This window comes from Erithacus rubecula (genome assembly GCF_903797595.1).
Source record: "Erithacus rubecula genome assembly, chromosome: 1".
NCBI classification, from domain to species: domain Eukaryota; kingdom Metazoa; phylum Chordata; class Aves; order Passeriformes; family Muscicapidae; genus Erithacus; species Erithacus rubecula.
Window position 1 is genome coordinate 80,527,178 of NC_136658.1, and position 19,401 is coordinate 80,546,578.

Sequence of the window (19,401 nt, forward strand, 5' to 3'; positions counted from 1 at the left end):
AGTTTAAATCAGGAGGAAGGGAAGCTGAAATGGCATGATTTTTTAAATTTTTTTTTCTTTTTTTTTAATCAGTTACCCCACTTTAGTGGGGACTTGCCAAATATAATTTGTGGGTTACCCTGCATGAGACAATCAAATTTTTAGTTCCTTTCTAATGTGTTTTTTATAATCCTTGGTGTTTGGTTGATTTGCTTGGTGGTTGTTTTTCTCCTCCTACTTCTTTTTACTTTGAGAATTTCAGTTGAGTATTTTTATGGACTCTGATCTTGTGTTTTAAATTTGTTTCCCCTTGGTCGGCAACAAATTAAAAACATGTGTTTCAAATCTGCTTGTTAATACAGATTAGAAGCTCCTTCTCTGACACTGTAGCCTTGGGGGTAGATCTTTAAGGCCTCTTAAGGCAGAAAAAGATCTCTGGTGGCAAACCAGACCCAAGGCTATGAAATTAATTTCCTGAGGCTTGTAAATGGTGTATGTTAATATGTAACAGCAATCTAAGTGAAGGGCTATTGCACGGAAGAGCACCATCTTCATGAGATAAAACTGCATTTATTCTTGAATTATTTCACTGAATATCATTAAATAATAGAAGAAAATGTTTTATTGCTATAAGCTGCCTTTTTTTCCTGTTCGTTTTTTTTTAATTTGTTCCTCTGGGATTTTTAATGTTTTGAAAGTTTTTGGTGTTGATATAACTCAAGGGTGGAAGGCAAATGAGCAGGTATGTGGAATTACTCTGTTTTGGAAGTTACTTGTTAGGCAGTTAAAAGGAAGTTGTGTTTGGAAGGACTTGCTGATAGATTTTTTTAAATACTTAATCAACACCGAATAACTTTTTTTGGATGAAAACTCTTCTGTATGAAAAAGAGACTTTATTTAAGTGCAAATAAAATGTACATTAAAAAGTACTTTTTCTTACACTTAATACAGACATTTGTTGTATAAGGCTTGAATATTATTCAGTGAAAAAGTATTTTTGTTATCTCAGAGTTAATTCCCCAGGTTCCTTGCATAGATAACATGGGAGATGCAGAGAATGAAAATGATTTTAAGAGATCTCTCTCTTGACAGTCACTGTAATGATCCTAAACCAGACTTTCAGATGGCAAAGCTTATATGAATAACCTCAGTGTCATATGCTCATCCAGAACCCAAAAATAAATTCTTAGCACCTCCATCATAATTAAAATAATTTTAAGAAGTAAATATAGTAGAAGGATTTCCAAGTGAAAAAAATCCACTATTTTATCATCTTAATAGTATTATTTCAAAACATGACAGCTATATTTCCCATGAGGAAGTATTTATCTGCAAATTTTACTGCTTTTTCTTCTTTGTCTGCTCGGTCTCATGCTCCAAGTTTGAAGCAAATTTTAGCATTTTTGCTGAGTTCAGTCAATCAAGATCAGAATCTACATAAAGGTCACAAAAATTGTCCTGTAATACCTGAGAATTTAAAAGATAGAAGTATGCTTGAACTTGCCATGTTCCATTTTATTGTGACCAATAGACAAAGTACTGGTCCCAGCAAGGTTACAATACTTTGGATCCATCATCCAAAGTATTAGTTTTTTTGAAGTAAAACTTAATTTGATGACAACTTATTTATTTTTTTTTTAAGCTGTGCAGTGGCCTACCTTTGTAACACCTCTCCAGGCACAGAAATCAGCCACATTTTATCATGTTGGCAATGAGCACTTTTTCTGTGGTTGTTGTCTGGATTTTTATTTTTTTTTTTTAAACTCTAAGGAATGGAGACTTTTTTTTAGTGACAAAGTCTTTTTTAATCTAAAAGTTATGGTTATGAATAATCTTATATCCAAATTCTTGGAATTAAACACATGGGAAATCAATTTTCAAATAAATGCTTAAGAAAGGAAAAAAAAATATATTTTTCATTACTTGATTTTTATGTATAGCTGACTAATTGCACTTCTCAGTCTCCAAAACTGGAATGAGTAGTATAAGGATATACGAAAGGCCAGAAGAATTATGCATGTCATGGCTTGTCAGTACAACACTTGAATTAAGGAAATTTTTTTTATCAAAATAATCTTGCCTCACTGTTGTGTATGAAGGTGTTCCTTCATCTGGGAAGTGATCAGTAATCTTGTTTTAATAGTGCTTCCTTTTCTTGCATAATTGTTGAATTTAGTCGCTCTCCAAGTTAGTCTTTGTGCTTTAGCATATGTTCCCCCAAACCTTTGAGACTACAATACTATATCACTTCAATGCTTGATGAGTATCAACCTTCTCTAGACATTGTTACCTCATCTAGTTGTGTCTCAGACCTATTTCCATCATCCAAGTGCCCCATATTGCATCTTTAAGAGAGTCTGGTCAGATATAAAGTTAAAGAATTAAATTGTGACCAGTTTCTCAATGTTTGAGATTTTTCAGATTCCCTCATGGATTGCAAAAAAAGATATGATCCCCTTTATTTGTCATAAGTTCAGTTAGTAGCAGAGCTGGTTAAGCTAAAAGGTCACTGTGAATGTCAAGGAAAAATGCTGGCATTTAAAAGCCAAACCTGCAGAATATACTAAAGTGTCACAAGCGTAGTCATGCTCTAAGTGCTCTTGATAAATTGCTTCCCTATTGCAGACTCATTTTTCAGTATTCCTTCAGCATTTGCAGATAATACCTCTTAACAGGTTATCAGTGTAATCCAAAGGGAAACTGAGGGTTTGGAATTTGGACCACTACTCATACTGGCTCCTGATGCCTCTTTGAAATGTGCAGCTTGCTGGCAGTTTCTTGCAGCTAAACTCTTTTGGCAGCATCTGCTCCTGAAATATATTTTCTCCTTCACACTGTCTGCAGCTTTCCAATTTTCTTTGCTGAAGCAGAAAATTTAGAGGAGGAAAGAGCAGTTATGCTTTCCAGTGCAACTTCTCACTCCTTCAAATGGCAGATTTTTGTACCTGCTGTATCGCTGTGGTCCTGCTGGATGCTCATAAAATCAGGACTGACGTGTCCCCATCCCTGCTCCTTGTTGGGTGCTGTGGGACAGGCTCTGGTTGGGAATATCATGGCTCTGACAGACCCATGGCCACTCTCTGCTCCAGGTTCCCTCCCATAAGATCGATGGACTTCATGATACCCTGACATGGGAGCAAAAAATATGTGGAGGACAGTCCCTCTGAGGCAGAGTCAGAAATGCTTCATGGCACCTTAAGGGTTAAGTCCTTTAATTTTTCTTCACCCACTAGAGTGGGGTTCTGGTCTGTTTATCACCCCACAATGTCTTCTTGATGGAGACCTCCTCTGACAGAGGCAGGAAAAGACTCTTGAGGTAAATGAATTACCAAATTGTGGAGATACTATATATATATTTTTTTTTTCAGAAAAACACAATAACCCTACAAAGCCTGATTTGATTTTAAAATAGGAGTCACAGGAAGCACTCTATTTTTCAGGCTATTTTTGAACTTCAAATTGCCCTTGCAAAATATGTTCACTTTTCAAAACCAGCAGAAATGAATGAAGCAAGTACATTGTGCATGCCCTATCTAAGGAACCATTTCCATCCAGGATAAGCTCAGCACACATTTCTCTACACATTTCTTAAGCATGTTCTTTAATTGCCTGGGGTCTTGGTATGGCATATGTTTCTCAGTTTGGAATAATAGAACCATTTAGGGTGAAAAAGATTTCTAAGATTATCAAATCCAACTTTTTTTCCCAGCACTACCAAGTATACCACAAAACCCTGGCCACATCTACACGTCTTTTAAGTAGCCAAGTTACCTGCTGGTAACTTAGCAATTCTCTGAGCAGTCAGTTCCAATGCTTGACAGACCTTTCTGTGAAAAAAAATATTTCCAAACAGCCAATCTGAACTGTTCCTGAAACAACTTGAGGCCACTCCCTCATGTCCTTGTTTTCTGGCAGAAGAGACAGATGCCTGCTTCACAACAACCTCTCTTCAGGCAGGTAGAGACAAGGTGTTCCCTGACCTTTCCTTCTCCTTTTCTCCAGTCTAAACAAGCCCAGTTCTCTCAGCTTGTCTTCATAAGACTTGTGCTCCAGACCCTTCACCACTTATTTACTGTTTGGACACACTCCAGCACCTCAATATCTTTCAGAATGAGACCTGCCAGTTTGCTGTGCCTCAGTGTTGTGCTATCAGGTAGTGCCAGCCCTTCAGGATCCCTCTCTGAGGATCCCTCTGCAGGATCCTGTAGATAATAGAAAATTAGAAAGCCAGATAGAAAATGAGTCTGTATTAAATAATGCTTTAATTGCTCATTTTTTCTTACATCTTAATGGTGCATGGGTTTAAAGAGTCTGGAGGTTATTTGGTGAAGCTACACAAAGCAGACATCAGGAAATACCTGGACAGTGTTTAGAGAAGTGAGCTCTAAAGTCTTTGATCCTTCTCTTGACTTTGAGCATCAGCTGGCCATCCTTTTGATTTGTGATGGGTAGTCACAAGAATTTCCCCATGGTGTGCTACTGCTGAGGAGAAATCATCATGGAGGGTTGTGTCTCTGTGTAGGCACATGTGTATGATAAAGTTGTCAGATGTATGCCTACAGCTGCTTAGTGTAGATAAAGGTTTAAGAGCTGAATGCTCTGATGTTGGTCAGCACAGTTTGTATCATGTAACTGTTCCCCAAAGAGTAGACTTTATCAGAAACACATATACCAAGTGGAGGAATGTGCTTTAAATGCAGTAAAAAGCTGCTCTGAGGCTTTCTTTCTTTTTGTGTGTTTTTCCCCCTTTTTTCCTTTCTTTTAATTTTTTTTTTACCTCTGTTGTTCAATTTATTTCTGCATTATGCTTGTTTACAATTATAATAAGAGTAATCAGTTCATATGATTTGTATAAATGTTTTCTACTTAGAAAAGATAAAGCTTCTGAAATTAGACTTCATTCTAAAAGAATGTAGTAATGATAAATTAGATCTGTGCTGTTGTTGTTGTAACTAGTCTTCTTCATGATTAATTATCTTTCATATTTTTACTCTGTACTTTTTCTCTTCTAGGAAACTTTGCTTAGTTGTTGAATTTCTTATAAACTCTTGGCTCAGTAATATTCTTAAGCTTTTGTTTAAGAGGCAACCCCATGCTTGTAGCAATTTTAGTTATTAATTTAGAATTAGATTACTAATTCAGGGAAGCATGCTAACTCTTTTTTCCCCCTGAAGAGATTCCGCTTAAAATCTTTTATATAGTGAATTTTTAATAAGTTATGGTAAAAACTGTTAATGCTCTTACATAATAGATATGCTTCCATATTCTCTTCTTCAATTCCGACCAAATCTTTCCTGGAAGTGAGAATTACTGCTTTCTGTTTTCATAGAAAGAGCTCCCCAACTGATAGTTGTATGCACAGCATAACATATGGGAGATGAAGCATTATATTAGTTGATATTTAAAATGCAACCATTTTTTTTATAAGGAATGAAAGCAATACATTCTACCATGATTAATCTTTTCAATACAAGGTTAAATAATAGGTTCCAGTCAGATCTAGTGATTATTTTAAATGTTTGCAGCCTAACTAGAGTATGAGTCTTGCTTTCTCAGGCTCTTGTAGGATGTTTATTTTGGTGTTCTTTGCTGTAGTGCATTTGGGATTGAAACATTGCTTATGGCTGAATACTAGGGCCCACCGCAAAGATTCCTTTTCCTTTAGTTTAAAATTGCAGGTGTAAAAACCATAAGGAAATGCCTGAAAATATGCTCAGAGTGCAGGTGTAGTGCCTGATGGCAGGAAGACATCACCTGAGGTAGTGGGAAGCAGTGCTGTGCTGTAGGTCAAAACAGCTCTGCCACCAGCTCGGACTAATGTCTGAGGAGTCATCAACCCATCAGTGGGAGCAACTGGAGTTTCTTCCCTTCATCTCCTGCTCTCACCATACCTATCCAGAGGGCCAGTTTGACCAACTCAAACTATTGTATGATTCTCATATTTGATGTATAAAATGCTAATGATTTTTGAGTCCAAACTGTGAGAAAAGAGCTGTGAACACAAGTGGTGTCCAGCTTACCAGATCCTTCTCTGCACATAGTACAAATCTAGAGTGGTCTTCTCATCCTGTGAACAGGCCTACCCACTATGGCTTAATGAGCTGACCTGGTAATTAGCCCCTTGGTAATGTTGCTGAATTGCTCAATAGAGGTGGACTGCACTCCATTCTTTCATGTGGGTATAACCAAAGTTTCTAACTATTTGATCAGGAAGAAACACTCAAAGAAACCCCAGGTTTTGAAGTGTTTTACATTTTGATTTGTTTCCTATTTAAACAGTGTCCCCATTACCAGCTACTTGCAGGGTTGAGGAGCACAAAGAATGATGCTAAGATGGTTTTTGAGCACTGCAGACTTCTTCCTCTGTCAGCAGGGGATCTTTTGGCCTTTGTAGGTTTTGGTTGCAGATGATCTTTTATCTTTGGATTAAGTAGATGATCAAATTGCACCTCCAGCATCTTTTCAGAAGTATGAGGGGCGCAGAGGAGTTTGCACTGGGCTCTCCATACAAGGCTGACTTTCATTTTTATAAACCATGCTATTTTTTAATGATGTTTTTACAACTTTTCTTTCTAGAGCTTTCAGCCTTCAAGATTCCTTTATGCCCTAATTAGCTTTATTGTTTATATTACTCTCATTCTCTAATTAGAGTAATCACATCATGGGGGAGTTGAAGCTCTTCTGCTTTTTCTCTAATTATTTTTGTTTTGTCAAGCCTGGCTGTTTCCTGCTGTTTATTCTTGTCCATGTGTTTTTATTCTTTGCAAATTGTTGTTGTCATGTACTAATTGTTTTTACTTTATCTGAAGACCTTTTCCATTTTTACTGTCTTAGTCATTCTTGGCCATCTGCTCGGCTCTGCAGTTCCATTTAAAAGTGACAGGACCTAAACCAGCAAGTGGGGATAACAAAGTGTAAGAAGAAAGTGAAGGTGATATTAAAAGGAAGGTGATGTTTTTAATTAGCATTCAGGATCCTTCAGCCCAGGTTCTGTCACTTAAGCCATCTTCCACCTGACCTTTATACTCCCTTTCTTGTTGCCATTCCTGTGGTTGCTTTGCCCTTCAGCACTTTTTGCAGACTGGTTATTCACAGTAGTGGTTAAGAGCTGCTGAGGTGTGGATTGTCAGTGAATATACATATACCTGTGTAACATAAAATAATGTTGGTGTCAACCTCTAACAATTAGAAGAAAATGGAAGTTTTTGTAGAAAGTGTCTGGTTACTAGTGTTAGAATTTACACATTCTAGGAGGAAATGAACCAAAGGAAGTGCAGAAAGGTTAATAGTGTGCACGAGGTGAGGTAAGATCAGAACAGCATATATTATATATAATTAGAAGACTTTTGTTTTCCTGTGGAAAAAGTGACATTGTTGTGTTTAAAAGTAGAAACAACTAAATTGTCTTTTCACGAGTCAAATTTCTGAACACACACATCCACCATAAGAATTGTTATAAAAATGGCCCCCATTTGGCAGACTTTGAGTATAGTGGGATGCTGGGATTAGCCAGGAGTCTCAACAATGCTTGGTGAGCACGCATTTAGAGTCCTGATAGTATTCTTGCTATCCCTGTGGGCTCCATTTTGTAAAAGCTCTAGGTGGCCTTTTACATTGAAAGCCATGATGAGATTAGAGGAGCACTTGCTTCAAAATACGTTTCTCCACTTAGACTTTCTTTTGTGTGAACGACATTCTCCTGTTTAAAAACGGAAGCACTTCGACAGCCACAGAGTACAGGATCATCTCTTCACAGATGGGGTGTCAGTGCAATGTAGCCCCTCACTTGTAATCTGCCCAACATTTCACCTGAGGTACTAGGTAATTGAATCTCTCTAACTCATTCACTTTCTTCAGAGACTAAAAATATGTGGCTTACAGCAGAGTTTGAATGAGCTTTGCGGCCACTCAAGGCTGAAATAACCACATCCAACTGCTCTGCACTCAGCACACCTCTGACTGAAAACACTACTGAACAAACAAGCCAAAGCAGTACTTGGAGGTTTTAACTTTATAAAGACAAAGTTCAGCTCTACAAATTGCAAGAAACTTCACTGTCTTCCATCGTGTTATAAAGTAAAATACTCAAATCCTTCTTTTTGGCATGTCCTTGTATTTAGAAGATTGAATAAGCAGTGACTGTTGTGTATTTATTTAGAAGTCTATGATTGTATAATTTCTTTCATCTCACAGTCCAGCAAGAGTGGAAAAAAATTTGGGTTTCCTCTAAGTAGATTACCTCTGGGTATATTGAGATCTGCATTTTGACTGTATGTCTAGCATATTTCTTCGAGACTTTTTGGTGGTGGGAGGCTACAGTTTTGAATAGAATAAATCTGAGTGTGCCAAATAATGTTGATTTTGATAGGAAATGACTCTGAAAGAGCCTGGTCATGGGAAGATGTTCTTAAATAGCTCAATTATTTGGTCTCTCCCAGAAGCCTGCCCCAAAGTCAGACCTCTGTGATTATGATTGATTGTCTTCAGCTGCTTCTTAAGTTTTGGGGATTTATACTCTAGCAAAAAGCTCCTTCACAATACTAAGCTGAAATATGGCAAGAAGTGGCTTACACTCTCTGTAATTATATGCAACACCAGGACCAAGACTTGACAGAAACCATTTGGAAAGGATTGTGCTGGAGAAATGAAGTGCTTGTATTCGGATTTTCTTCCCTAATACTAAGAACACTGAGGTTACTGTAGAGATTAGTGGATTTGTAGATGGTGATCCATGCCTCAAATAATATTTATGGGAAATAAATTCTTCTATTATCTTGTATTTTATGAAGTATGCTAGTGTAAACTTATGATTCCCCTGTAATGAAGTAACTACCATGACTAGTTAAAACTTAATGAATGAATACCCTAATTTAGATCAACACCATTCTCAAAGAATATTTAACTAATTAGATGGACTTGTAGCAAAATATTCTGTAGATCTGTAGTAAATAATTTTACTGCTGACTTACTATTCTGTTTTTTTTCTCCCCCCAAAGATATCACTTCAATTTTTCAAAATTATTCAGCTCAAGATCAAAAAACACTGTTTTTACAGAGAAGACACCACTACTGAAGGTTTCCTCAGAGGAAAATGGGTGAGTTACTTTTATTTTTCTCTAAATATTCTTTTCCTAAGTTCTCTTCTATGTAATTGCATGTGGTTCTTTCTTATATCCTAACGCTAAACCTGCTGGGAAATAAAGTGATTTCTCTGTAAGCAGAGAATTACTCTGGAGGACCTTGGTAGCAGGGAAGGGGCTGAAAAAAGGGAAGGGGAGGATTAAAGGTGTGAGGTCAGGGTGATTAGAGAGCCCTAAGACAGCTGCAGGTTCTGTGCTTTTATTTCCTCTATGTGCTGTTACATAAAGTGCACTGAAAGACACAGTAGATCTATAGGGAAGGTCCTGATGATGGAGCTTGCACACCAAATGCTGAAGTACATCTGCCTGGCCTATCAGAGAACTGGTGCTCTCAGGTGCACCTAAATGTCATGGCACTCTGCTCTTGCTCCCCAGTCTACCCAGCTGGGTCACCAAGGGGAGCTTGGTCAGTACTGAATGAGTCTCTTGCTATGAAATTTTCCATAAAAACCTCTCAGAGTGTACGTAAGGTTCTGCAAGGTGAGTTGTAGCTACTACCTGTTGAAATAAAACAATGTTTTGTTTTATGTTTGCTGAAAATGTGACAGGTTGCAGTGTATGGCTCTTCATAATCCAGATTTTACCACAGATGATGATTCATGGGACAACAGCTCTGCAGAATTTGAGCAAAGATTTCAACTGGAAAGTGAAATGGCATGTTTTCCCAGATCTGCTTCTTCTGAGAAATATGAAATCTTGGACAGCCTTCAGGTCAAATTCAATTTATCAAAGATGAGGTATGAATTCAAACATTTTTTTTTAAATTTCTCCATGTATTGTTTTATGTATAGATGTCTAGAAAATTATTTATGTAAATTAATAAAATAGGACTCCATATTTAGACTGTATCTTGCCATTGATAGTTTGAAATTGATTTCAGACTCTTCATAATGATCAATAGCCCCTTGTTCTGACAAGAATCAATCATAGCAACTATTCTAAATTAGTAATCAAAAATTTTCTATATTGCTTTTAACATTTATTTGAAACCATTTTTTAAAGGCCCTATGGTTGATTTCACAGCACTTCTTTTTTAAGTGTTTTGTTGCTTCACTTTATTTAAAATATGTGTGTAAAAGTTCTTCTGTAGTCATTACACATTAGCTTTTCACATATGCACCAAGCAAAAAAATTGAGCCTTTTTCCATCTTGGACAATATTAATATATTTCACTCTTTACCCCAAAGTAGTCTTTTACATTGTTTAGGCATGGAGGAAATTGAATATGTTAATATGTTAAAAGATAGCAGTATGATAAGAGGTTAACTTCAAATTTTCTCAAGATATTTTTGCTGGGGATTTAACTAGCAAAACCTTTAATTTTAGCTATTAATTCCCTCTGTCTTTCCAGAGGTCCAATGCTTTTTCTAGTTTGTTTTGGTGTCTGTAGATAGCTCTGCAGGGTTTTCATGGAGCCCAGCAGTGCAGGTCCACATCTCCTTGTTGATCTGCCACGCCTTTCCAGCAGAATGTCACTGCATCTTTTCCCAACCTGTATGTTGTCTGAGCTCATCACTTCACAATTGTTTTCTTCTCATTGTGCATATGGTATCGTGCTCTCCCCCTCTGCTGCTGAACAAATGAAGCAGGAGAATTCCAATGACTGCAATTAGTACAATGTGAGCACATGTGAAGAAGTTTGACAGGTGCTTTTTTTTCACATTTGTGGTAGATTTCCCTGGTACTTGATGGAACAAAGGTATTTATTAGGAGTGTGAAATCCATTTTTCCCAGTACAGCATAAGTTTATAATCTGGGAGGAGCATTTTTTTCTGGCAGAACTTCCCTTGAAATATTTTCACTGCTGTAGTGCAAGCTGTACATATGGGATTGACTCCTTGGCTGCTGTAAATCAGCATAACACTGCTGAGATAGCAAATGAAGCTAAACTGCCCAACAGCATAGGCAGATCAGATCAAAAATCATTTGGCTTAGAAGAGGGGTGAAATTCTTCATAGATTTATACTGCATGCATTTCCAGCTGAAGTCAGACAGGCTTGTACTGCAGGCATATATCAGCATAGGATTTGGCACAGGGCATGTACTTGCATTGCTGTGCCAGATTAGCACTGCAGGAAGAGACAGATTGCAAACTACGGGTGAGTCAAAAGCTGATCATGTCTCAAATGTAAGCTGTTAAAAATGCTGCTTCCCTAATAAAAAATGCCATGAAAACAAACAGATGGGAGGAAAAGACCCTTCTAAATTATATATTTATTAAAGCCATTTCCAAAACCTTGTTTTTATTACATTTTGCCAGCTCCTTTGGATGAGTTTGTTATTTACAAACAAGTGGTTATTAATTTATAAGGGCTTAATTAACACTGTATTTCACTTGTGTCTTAAAATCAAGGGATTTTTAATAATTACTTTAAGTATTACTATAAATTATAAATTTATAAGTCCAAAGTGAAAACAAAAAATATAAACTACATAAGAATTGAACCAGTCTGGATTACAATTTATTAATTCATAACATAATAAATTCTCAAAATTCCAGAATGAAACTGTAATGTAGTAATGGGCAGACTTGACAAGCAGGATAGAGGATTTATGACTAAGCTAAATATTTTCCATAAATCACATAATACAGAAGAAGTTATCTGTGATGAAGTGCTGATAATGGCTTGTGTCATCATTCCTTTCCTTTCATGTCTGTATTACTTTCTTCCTCTCTCTGCCATCTTGCTTTTCAGTAGAGCAGGACTACTTGAAATTTCTAGAAGCCACCTAGCTGGCTCCCTTCTCTTCCTCTGCCTTCTCTAGATTTTCATGCTGTGCAAAGTTTGGGTAAAGTTTTTCCCATTTGTATTTAACAGAGGACTTTAGCCCCTTTGTACCAGTTTGTGACAACACATTTTTATTAGTTGCTGTTTTTTATTAGCTGCTTTTTGGAAAATTGTAAAGAGGGGGGAAACTTTGGAAAACAATGTTTTTGAAAAATTGGTTTCCAGTCATTTACGTTTCTTTTTGTCAATGATTTGATTTAGGAACTAATTTTCACTGTGATTAAAAATGATTTCTAACATTCTTTAGACTATTCTGCTTTAGTATTTTGTCCTGTAGCATCTGTCAATGCAGCTTTTTATTGCACCCTTCCTTTTTCAACTAATTATCCTTGTAACTTGAAATGTTTTTCTTTTTGCTTGTCATCAAGCCTTGCATTTGTCATTCTGTCAGAAAAACAAGGTTTGAATATTTATTTTTGAAAAAAACAAAATAAGAATATTGATGTTTTCAAAATAAAAATATGTAACAAGGTCAAATCAACAGAAAGGCTTTTGTAAATTAAGACATCAGTACAACATCGATGGCCAGTCAGAAAATTTTTAGTTGAGTTGTGTTTTAAGTAAGATTAAAAATATGGTAATTTATAATGCTAAATCTTAAGATTTCTTGCTCAAGTCCATGCATTTCAACATCCACATTTTAATTTAGAGTTTTTTCTTGCCTAATCCACTCAGTAGTAAGCTTGGAGAATTCAGAATATTTTATGGCATCTCATTTCCAGAACAGAGCATTCCTTCAGGGAGCACAGACATGTAGTGGAAAAAGAATATTTTGTTTTGTTAGTCGATTTAGCTCATTAGGTATATTTGGTTTTAAAAGGTACTGGTAAGCTCAGGAGACTCTCAAAGCTTGTTCTTGTCTTCAAACTGCTGTTTCTAATACTTTTCAGGGTGTGCATTATAAATCCAGTTTTGAGGAAGTCACTCATGATGCCACTCATGATGTGCTTTCAGCACAGCCATGCCACCTCCCTGTAATGGCAATATTCCTTTACCTCCTAGGGAGAGAAAAGAATGAGCTGAGGGGGATCTGGGTCTGTCAGAGGCCAGCAGCAGCAGTGGACAGGTGGTTCCAGGATCCAGCACCAGCTCATTCTGCAGCCTTCCCTTAGATTTTCCAAGGGGCAAGTCCCCTTCCCTGTGCATTGAGATTCATCTGGCAGCAGAGATGGTACAGGAGTCCTGATAGTCACCAAGGCTTCCCAAGCCCCTGCTGACCTTGCTTTGTGGTGTCTGTACTCTGATGGGATGTACTATCATCCACATGTGCTTACCACGACATTTCTGAAATGGCAGAGTTGTTAAGAGAACAGAAAAGGCTGTTTTAAACTAACCAGATAGTAAATACGTGTTTCTTTGTGTTTCAGATGCTGTCTAAAATTCCTGAAAGTTACAGGCCTCTTTATCTTTGTAGTTGTCTGCTCTGTAAGTATTGAATTTGTAGCCTTCTTCTGGCCCCCATTTCTTTAGAATTAATTTAAAACTAGCTGTGATATTTTCTATTAGCACATAGAAAGTGTCTAGAGGCAAAAAATGTGCCAGGCTTCATGTCTAATCAGACTTCTATTTGGTGCACCTCACAGGAAAATGTAATTGGGTAAGCAAACCAGTTGGAGGAAGAAGCAGCTTAAACCCAAATTTGTAGGTCCATTAAGGATGCTTGTTGAATTTAGGATGGATCTTTTGATCCTGACACCTGAGGAATGCTCATAGGGAAAGCTGTGCTGGGGAGGATGCTGCAGTAGCAGCGCTTCACAGTGTCAAAGGCAGAAGGTGATGGGGAGGTTGGCATCTCCTTCAGGTGGACAAAGTGCTGCTCTGCCTTAACAAAATCTTCAAAATCAGCAAAATCTTGGACTGGCAGTGTAGACTGTCAAAGTATTAAAGTTTACTTTTTAGCAGCTGTGAGGAGCTCCTTTTTGGATGGCAGGGCTTCTGTGCTGGGAAGAAAATAGATGACACTGTATTTCCTCAGGTGTGGGTGTTGCTTTCCAGATAGGTCCTGAAGATTACACCTTTGTCCAAAGAGAAATTTTGAAAAAGTGCATAAAATATGTTACTTTGGCTGCAAATTAACAGAAGGAATATTACTTACCCTTGTTAAGTATCCCAGAGGTGCTTTTCATCTGTGATGGAATTATACCTAAAAATCTTGAAACAATCTCACAACTGAATGTGCAATTTGAACTTTTAAAAGTATTTGAGGTAAGTTTAGCAGGTCTTTTGCAGTTTTTGTGTTACTAATGAATGTTTATTTTTTATCCTTGCCCTAGATTTTATTTGGCATTTATCCAGATCAAGGTATGCCCTGGCAGATGTTTGCTGTATCATCTCTGGAAAGCTTCTGTATCCTTCTTTCATTGAAATAAAGCTGATCTGGAGTTTATTGATATAGTAGTTGAAAGGATGTGTATTTTCTGTCTTATACCCTGAGAGGACTGGGTGTCCTCAGAACCTTGGCTTCATTTAGACTTGTCCTTTGACACAGGTTCAAGTGCTCCCTCTCCAAGTTGTACTGAATGACACCTGTCTCAGCCCAAGCAGCTGTTTAGAAGAACAAGCAATAGAACAACCCCAAATGAAAATTATTTATCATAGGAGAATATAGATCTGAATGTGAAAAATCTTTGAGAGATGAACATTCGGTTAGTAAACAAACGAAAATTTTTGCCAAAATTGCATTTCTTCTTCCCACTATATTTCTAGTTTAATCAGTCTGGTCTGAAATCTGCTTGACTCTTATTTCACTAGAAGATGCACCTATAGATAAATTTCACAAGCTCCTGCAAAGTGCCTTGTTTTGAAAAGATGCAGTAGGTTTTCATTTTTGAGATGCTTTGTTCTTCTGTATAACCAATCGATTCCATAGCTTTGGGCAGGGAGAGTCCATTTTAAATAGATTTAATTATTAGCATTCTCGCTGTCACCAATATTGACACCATATAGTGCACTAATTAGTAGGGTAAATGAGGAAAAAGTATTAGTCCTTTAGGGTAATTTCTAATTAAAAGTTGAGATTGCTTTTTGGAGGGAAAGAAATGGACTTTTAGTAGGACCAATGACAACTTCAACTGTAAACTCCCATCAATATTCTGTTCACATTAGTGTTTTTGGTCCTCTTTGAAACTTGTTGAAAGCTCCTCTGGTGTTGTGGTGTTGCACAGTACCATGGCTGTCACAGCCGTATCTGCCAGATGAGGATGAATTGAAAGTGAATATTCAAGTTCTAGTCAACTGTCATAGCATAAATTAAAGATTTCCTCTCTTTCCAGGCTTGGGTTGGAAGCTTTTGCATTGTATACATTAACTCGGCAACCAAATACTCCCTTTGCTTCAGGGAACTGCAGCTGGGACTGGGATTTTAGACAAACATCCTGTACTTCATGTTTTAGCTATCATGTCAGGACACTTTGAGACAAATAGGTGTCAGGCAGTCAGAACATAGCATTTCCATTTCTTACTTGACAAACCCGAAGCTAAAGCTTTTTACTTTGTGTAATGTGTCTTGAAAACTGGATGTTCAATCTGCTGCCTGATGTCACTGAGCTGGGGAAAAGTGAGAGGCAAGCAATCCAGCAAAGTATGCCTCTTTTTCAAGGTGATATAGTAATTCAAGCAGAAGAGTCAAGGAGAAGATTGCATTTCTAAAACAGTTTTGGAAAAGGCACCAGCGATCCTGAATGTCCTCTTACTGTCACTGTCAGTCTCCATTTGCACAGCAGTAAGTTCATGCAGTTGTCTTCCACTTTGTTACAGAGTGAGGAAAGTATTCCACTTCCTGGCTAGGCCTAGGTAATGTTAACCATTCAGGCAACAGTGCTGAAGATGCAGTTTGTGTTGGACTCTACCTGCTACTCTCTGAATGACTACAAGAATTTAATGGTAGATTTGCAGGCGTGCTGCAGTAGTCCTCATCACAAAGCCTTTGGAAGTTATCATATGAGACTTTGGGTGGAAAATAAATATCTTAGCTCATCTCATGCCAAATTAGCCCAATGAGCACACTTTACCTCTTGCTTCTGCCTTAAAAGCTGTTTAGAAACGTTGAATAGGTACTAACCATTATATATTTATTTTAAAAGAAATTTAACTTCTTCATCTCAGTTCTGTTTCTTTCCAGAAATACCCAAGCACATTGATATGTTATGAATGTGTGCTCACATATACAATGCATCTCCATATACTAGAAAAGTCAAAGCAAAGTGTGAAATATTTTTAAAAACAAATCAAGTAATTAATGTTGGACTTCATATCCTTTGTCGTCCTGGTATCGCCTCGATATTTTTGTTTTTTCTGCCATGCCCATAAGATCTCAGGTTTGTTCAGGGGCAGGACTTTCCTTCTCTGGTGCTGAGGGAGGCCTTCATTAGCTGGTGTGGAGATTTTCAGAGGAAATCTCTGCGTTGTTATACCTTTATCTCTGGTTTGGTTTTACTCTAGCTATTTTTCTTCCCATTACCTTCTTTATTATTAGTGTATCTCCCATTGCTTTGTCCATCCCCATGGGTACAAACCTGGCAAGTAACACTGAGACGTGCTGGCTGCAGATTCTGGAAACAACATCTTGCCTCCTGTGAATTAATAGAAGCTTTCTGAGTCTGTAATTTTGTGTGTGATTGGTTTGGTTTTTTTTTCTGTTCTTGTTTCTGCTGTTGTTGATGTTAAAATACTGATTTCTCTACAGGCACCAGACATAAATTCAGAGATTTTAGTCTAATTTTTCAAAATATTGGTTTGAGCATAAACACTTGAGATTTTTTTATATTTATTATTTAATTTTTAAAATTCTAACAGTCAGCTCTATAATACCAAAAAGAAGTAGGTTTATACTGAAGCCTGACTAGAGGACCCTTACTGCAGGAAGCAAGATTCAATATCACTGTTGATGTAAAATGTGTGAAGCATTTTCAGATCTTTTGTTCAAAGGCTGTATGTTAAGGAGAGAACATGTTTAATTATTAAGATGATAGAAGAAAAGATAGAGAGTCTGAATAAATCCCAGCATTTCTTTGTTTAATTACACATACCTATTCTAAGACATGAACATTCTTATTTTCTTAACTCTTTGGCTGTTCAGACTTTCAGGAGATCTCTCCATTAACTGGGTGATCAAAGAGTGAAAGAGAAGTATTTTTTCTGCAACTTACATACATTTTCAGACTTTAATAATTTTCTGAAGTGCTAAATAAACTTCGTGTTCATTCCTTTCTTTCTAATAACTACTGCTCTGATCTAAGCAAATTTTATGCTTTTGACCATCAGTGGGGAATGGACAACTGTAGCAAAACTAGACACTAACTTTTTGACTTGAACTAGGCTTTATGAAATTAAAAAGTAATTTGGATTCATCATGTTTTTAAGGAATTGTGCAATCAAACTGTTTACTATTTCACTGTCATTTAAAGAAATGTCTGTCTGCCTGATACAGTGCCTTCTTTCTTTCACTGTATCTCATAGAGTTATAGCTATTTCTACACTTCTCAATAGTAGAAATATTTTCTTTTTACAAAAAATGGTTAATCTTCAGCTCATTTCTATGCAGTGGATCTCACACCTACCTTGCTGAAGTATGAGTTTCCATTTTTACTCTGTCCCTGACAACTGCTTCAGTAGCAACCTTTTCTTCCCTCTCAACATTTGTACTTGTGCCTGTTCATGTTACAGGTGAGGGAAGGTTAGATCAGTGTGGGCAAAGCAATTTAATTTTCCTTTTTTGAACTGATTGTCAGAAATTACCTGGGGAACAGACTGTGAATTATTTCTGAGCCTGGCCAAGGAACTTGCAATTTTGTAAATATGTTTTAAAGTCTTTCAGTCCTGATCTGATTGTCTGATTATTTAAGTGTTTGATATCTCCCCAGTAAAATTTTTGGAGCAAAGGATGACGTTTTGAAAATTAAATATTTTCACAGCATCCTCTGTGAAGAGTTTCTTACTCACTTGTTCCTTATATTCAAAATAAAACTCGATAAAAATACATGACCTGAAGTTACACCTGAATGGGTATCTGCTTACTCCAAATCAGACAAAACCAGAGATATAAAAATTGACAAGACAGGGGCCATCTTCAGGGATGTACCTCCATTCCCTCCCTAAGAGATTTTGCCACTTCCGGTCCAGGATTGAGGTCTAAAATTCAGAAAGTTCAAGATGTATCTCAATAGTAAAAATATGTTGAATTTTAAATCATAGGCTAGATTTCTCTTTTCTTTGGATTCAGTGGAACAGTTTAGGACAATTCCCCACATGGATGAGGAGTCTCTAGGAGACTTAAGACCCCTTATTATCAAATTCCTTGCTAAAGTTGTATGAATTTTTATGATTTCTGCATGAATTTGCATTATTGATGCAATTGTTAATCATGAAGCAAGGAAAGGTCACTAGAAAATTTGCAATCATACCATGACCATTAGTGTCACGGAAAAATCATTTCCCACTTCTTGAACTATATATATAGAAATATATTAAGAATATATAGAATATATATAGAACTGTATATATAGAAATATAGAGAAAAAAGGACTGTAAGGTAAATAATATAGTCACATTTTAGCAGGATTTTCAGCTTCCTTGAAGGTTCTTCTCCAGGGAGCATAAATTAATATAATTAATTACAAAACCTCTCTAATCCCCTTAATTCTTTTTCCCCTTTGAATATTTTTAAATTTTGTTACTCTAGTTCTCTACTGGCAGATTCTCCTCCATAATTTTTCCTTGCAGAATGCATTTAAAAATCGTTTCTGTTTTCCATGTTGTTGGAAACATACCAAGCATTTAGGCCTGCAGGCAATGTTCAAGCTGTTAAATAGATGGATGAAGACCAGAACCACATGCAGAGGCAGCTGAGAAGCAGAATCACAAAGCACAATTGATAAAATGCTGCAGAAATTAGTTTGTTACAGAACTTCTCAAACTGATGGAGCAGAGGGAAAGGATGCATCCACTGTAGACAATATTGGAACTGGATTACTGGCACTCAAAATAGGGGGAAAATTAGAACTTTATAGAGCATTCATCAGATGAGGAAACCAACAGGGACAGAAGTTTGTGGTTCAACTTGTTATACTGTGAAGGGATGATGTAGAAAAAACCTCATCAGCTACAAACAGCGATAGGAAATAAAAAAAATGAAAACCACAAATACTAATGCACGAATAACACCAGTTAAGGACAACATGCAAAAATGGATGCTAAGACTCAGGGAAAAGGCCTTTTAGAAATGGTAATATCCTGGAGAAACTAGCATAAGTGACCTGGTCATAAATCAGGACGAATGGTGTATGACTACCTCAGAAACTTGCTGAAAAATACTCCACAGCCATAGCAATCTCAAGGTGTGTTCTACAATATACAGAACAGGATATACAAATAGATTTTAAAGCAAACATAAAGTTAGCCATCTCCAAGCAAATGCAACAGAATCTCTGTCAAACAGGGCTTTTTGGCTGTCTCTGTACATATTGAAATAATTACGTGATGCAGGGCTCAGTATT

General features: G+C 36.9%; 1 protein-coding gene across 1 annotated transcript in view; it reads left to right on the plus strand.

The window, feature by feature from the left end:
* OCA2 (OCA2 melanosomal transmembrane protein) overlaps positions 1-19,401 on the plus strand; it is a 180,534-nt gene that overhangs the window by 37,661 nt on the left and 123,472 nt on the right. The window contains exons 4-7 of the mRNA XM_079311855.1: positions 8,976-9,074; positions 9,668-9,856; positions 13,276-13,333; positions 14,182-14,254. Of these exons, the coding sequence (XP_079167981.1) occupies positions 8,976-9,074; positions 9,668-9,856; positions 13,276-13,333; positions 14,182-14,254 (419 nt within the window). The remainder of the gene's footprint in view (positions 1-8,975; positions 9,075-9,667; positions 9,857-13,275; positions 13,334-14,181; positions 14,255-19,401) is intronic.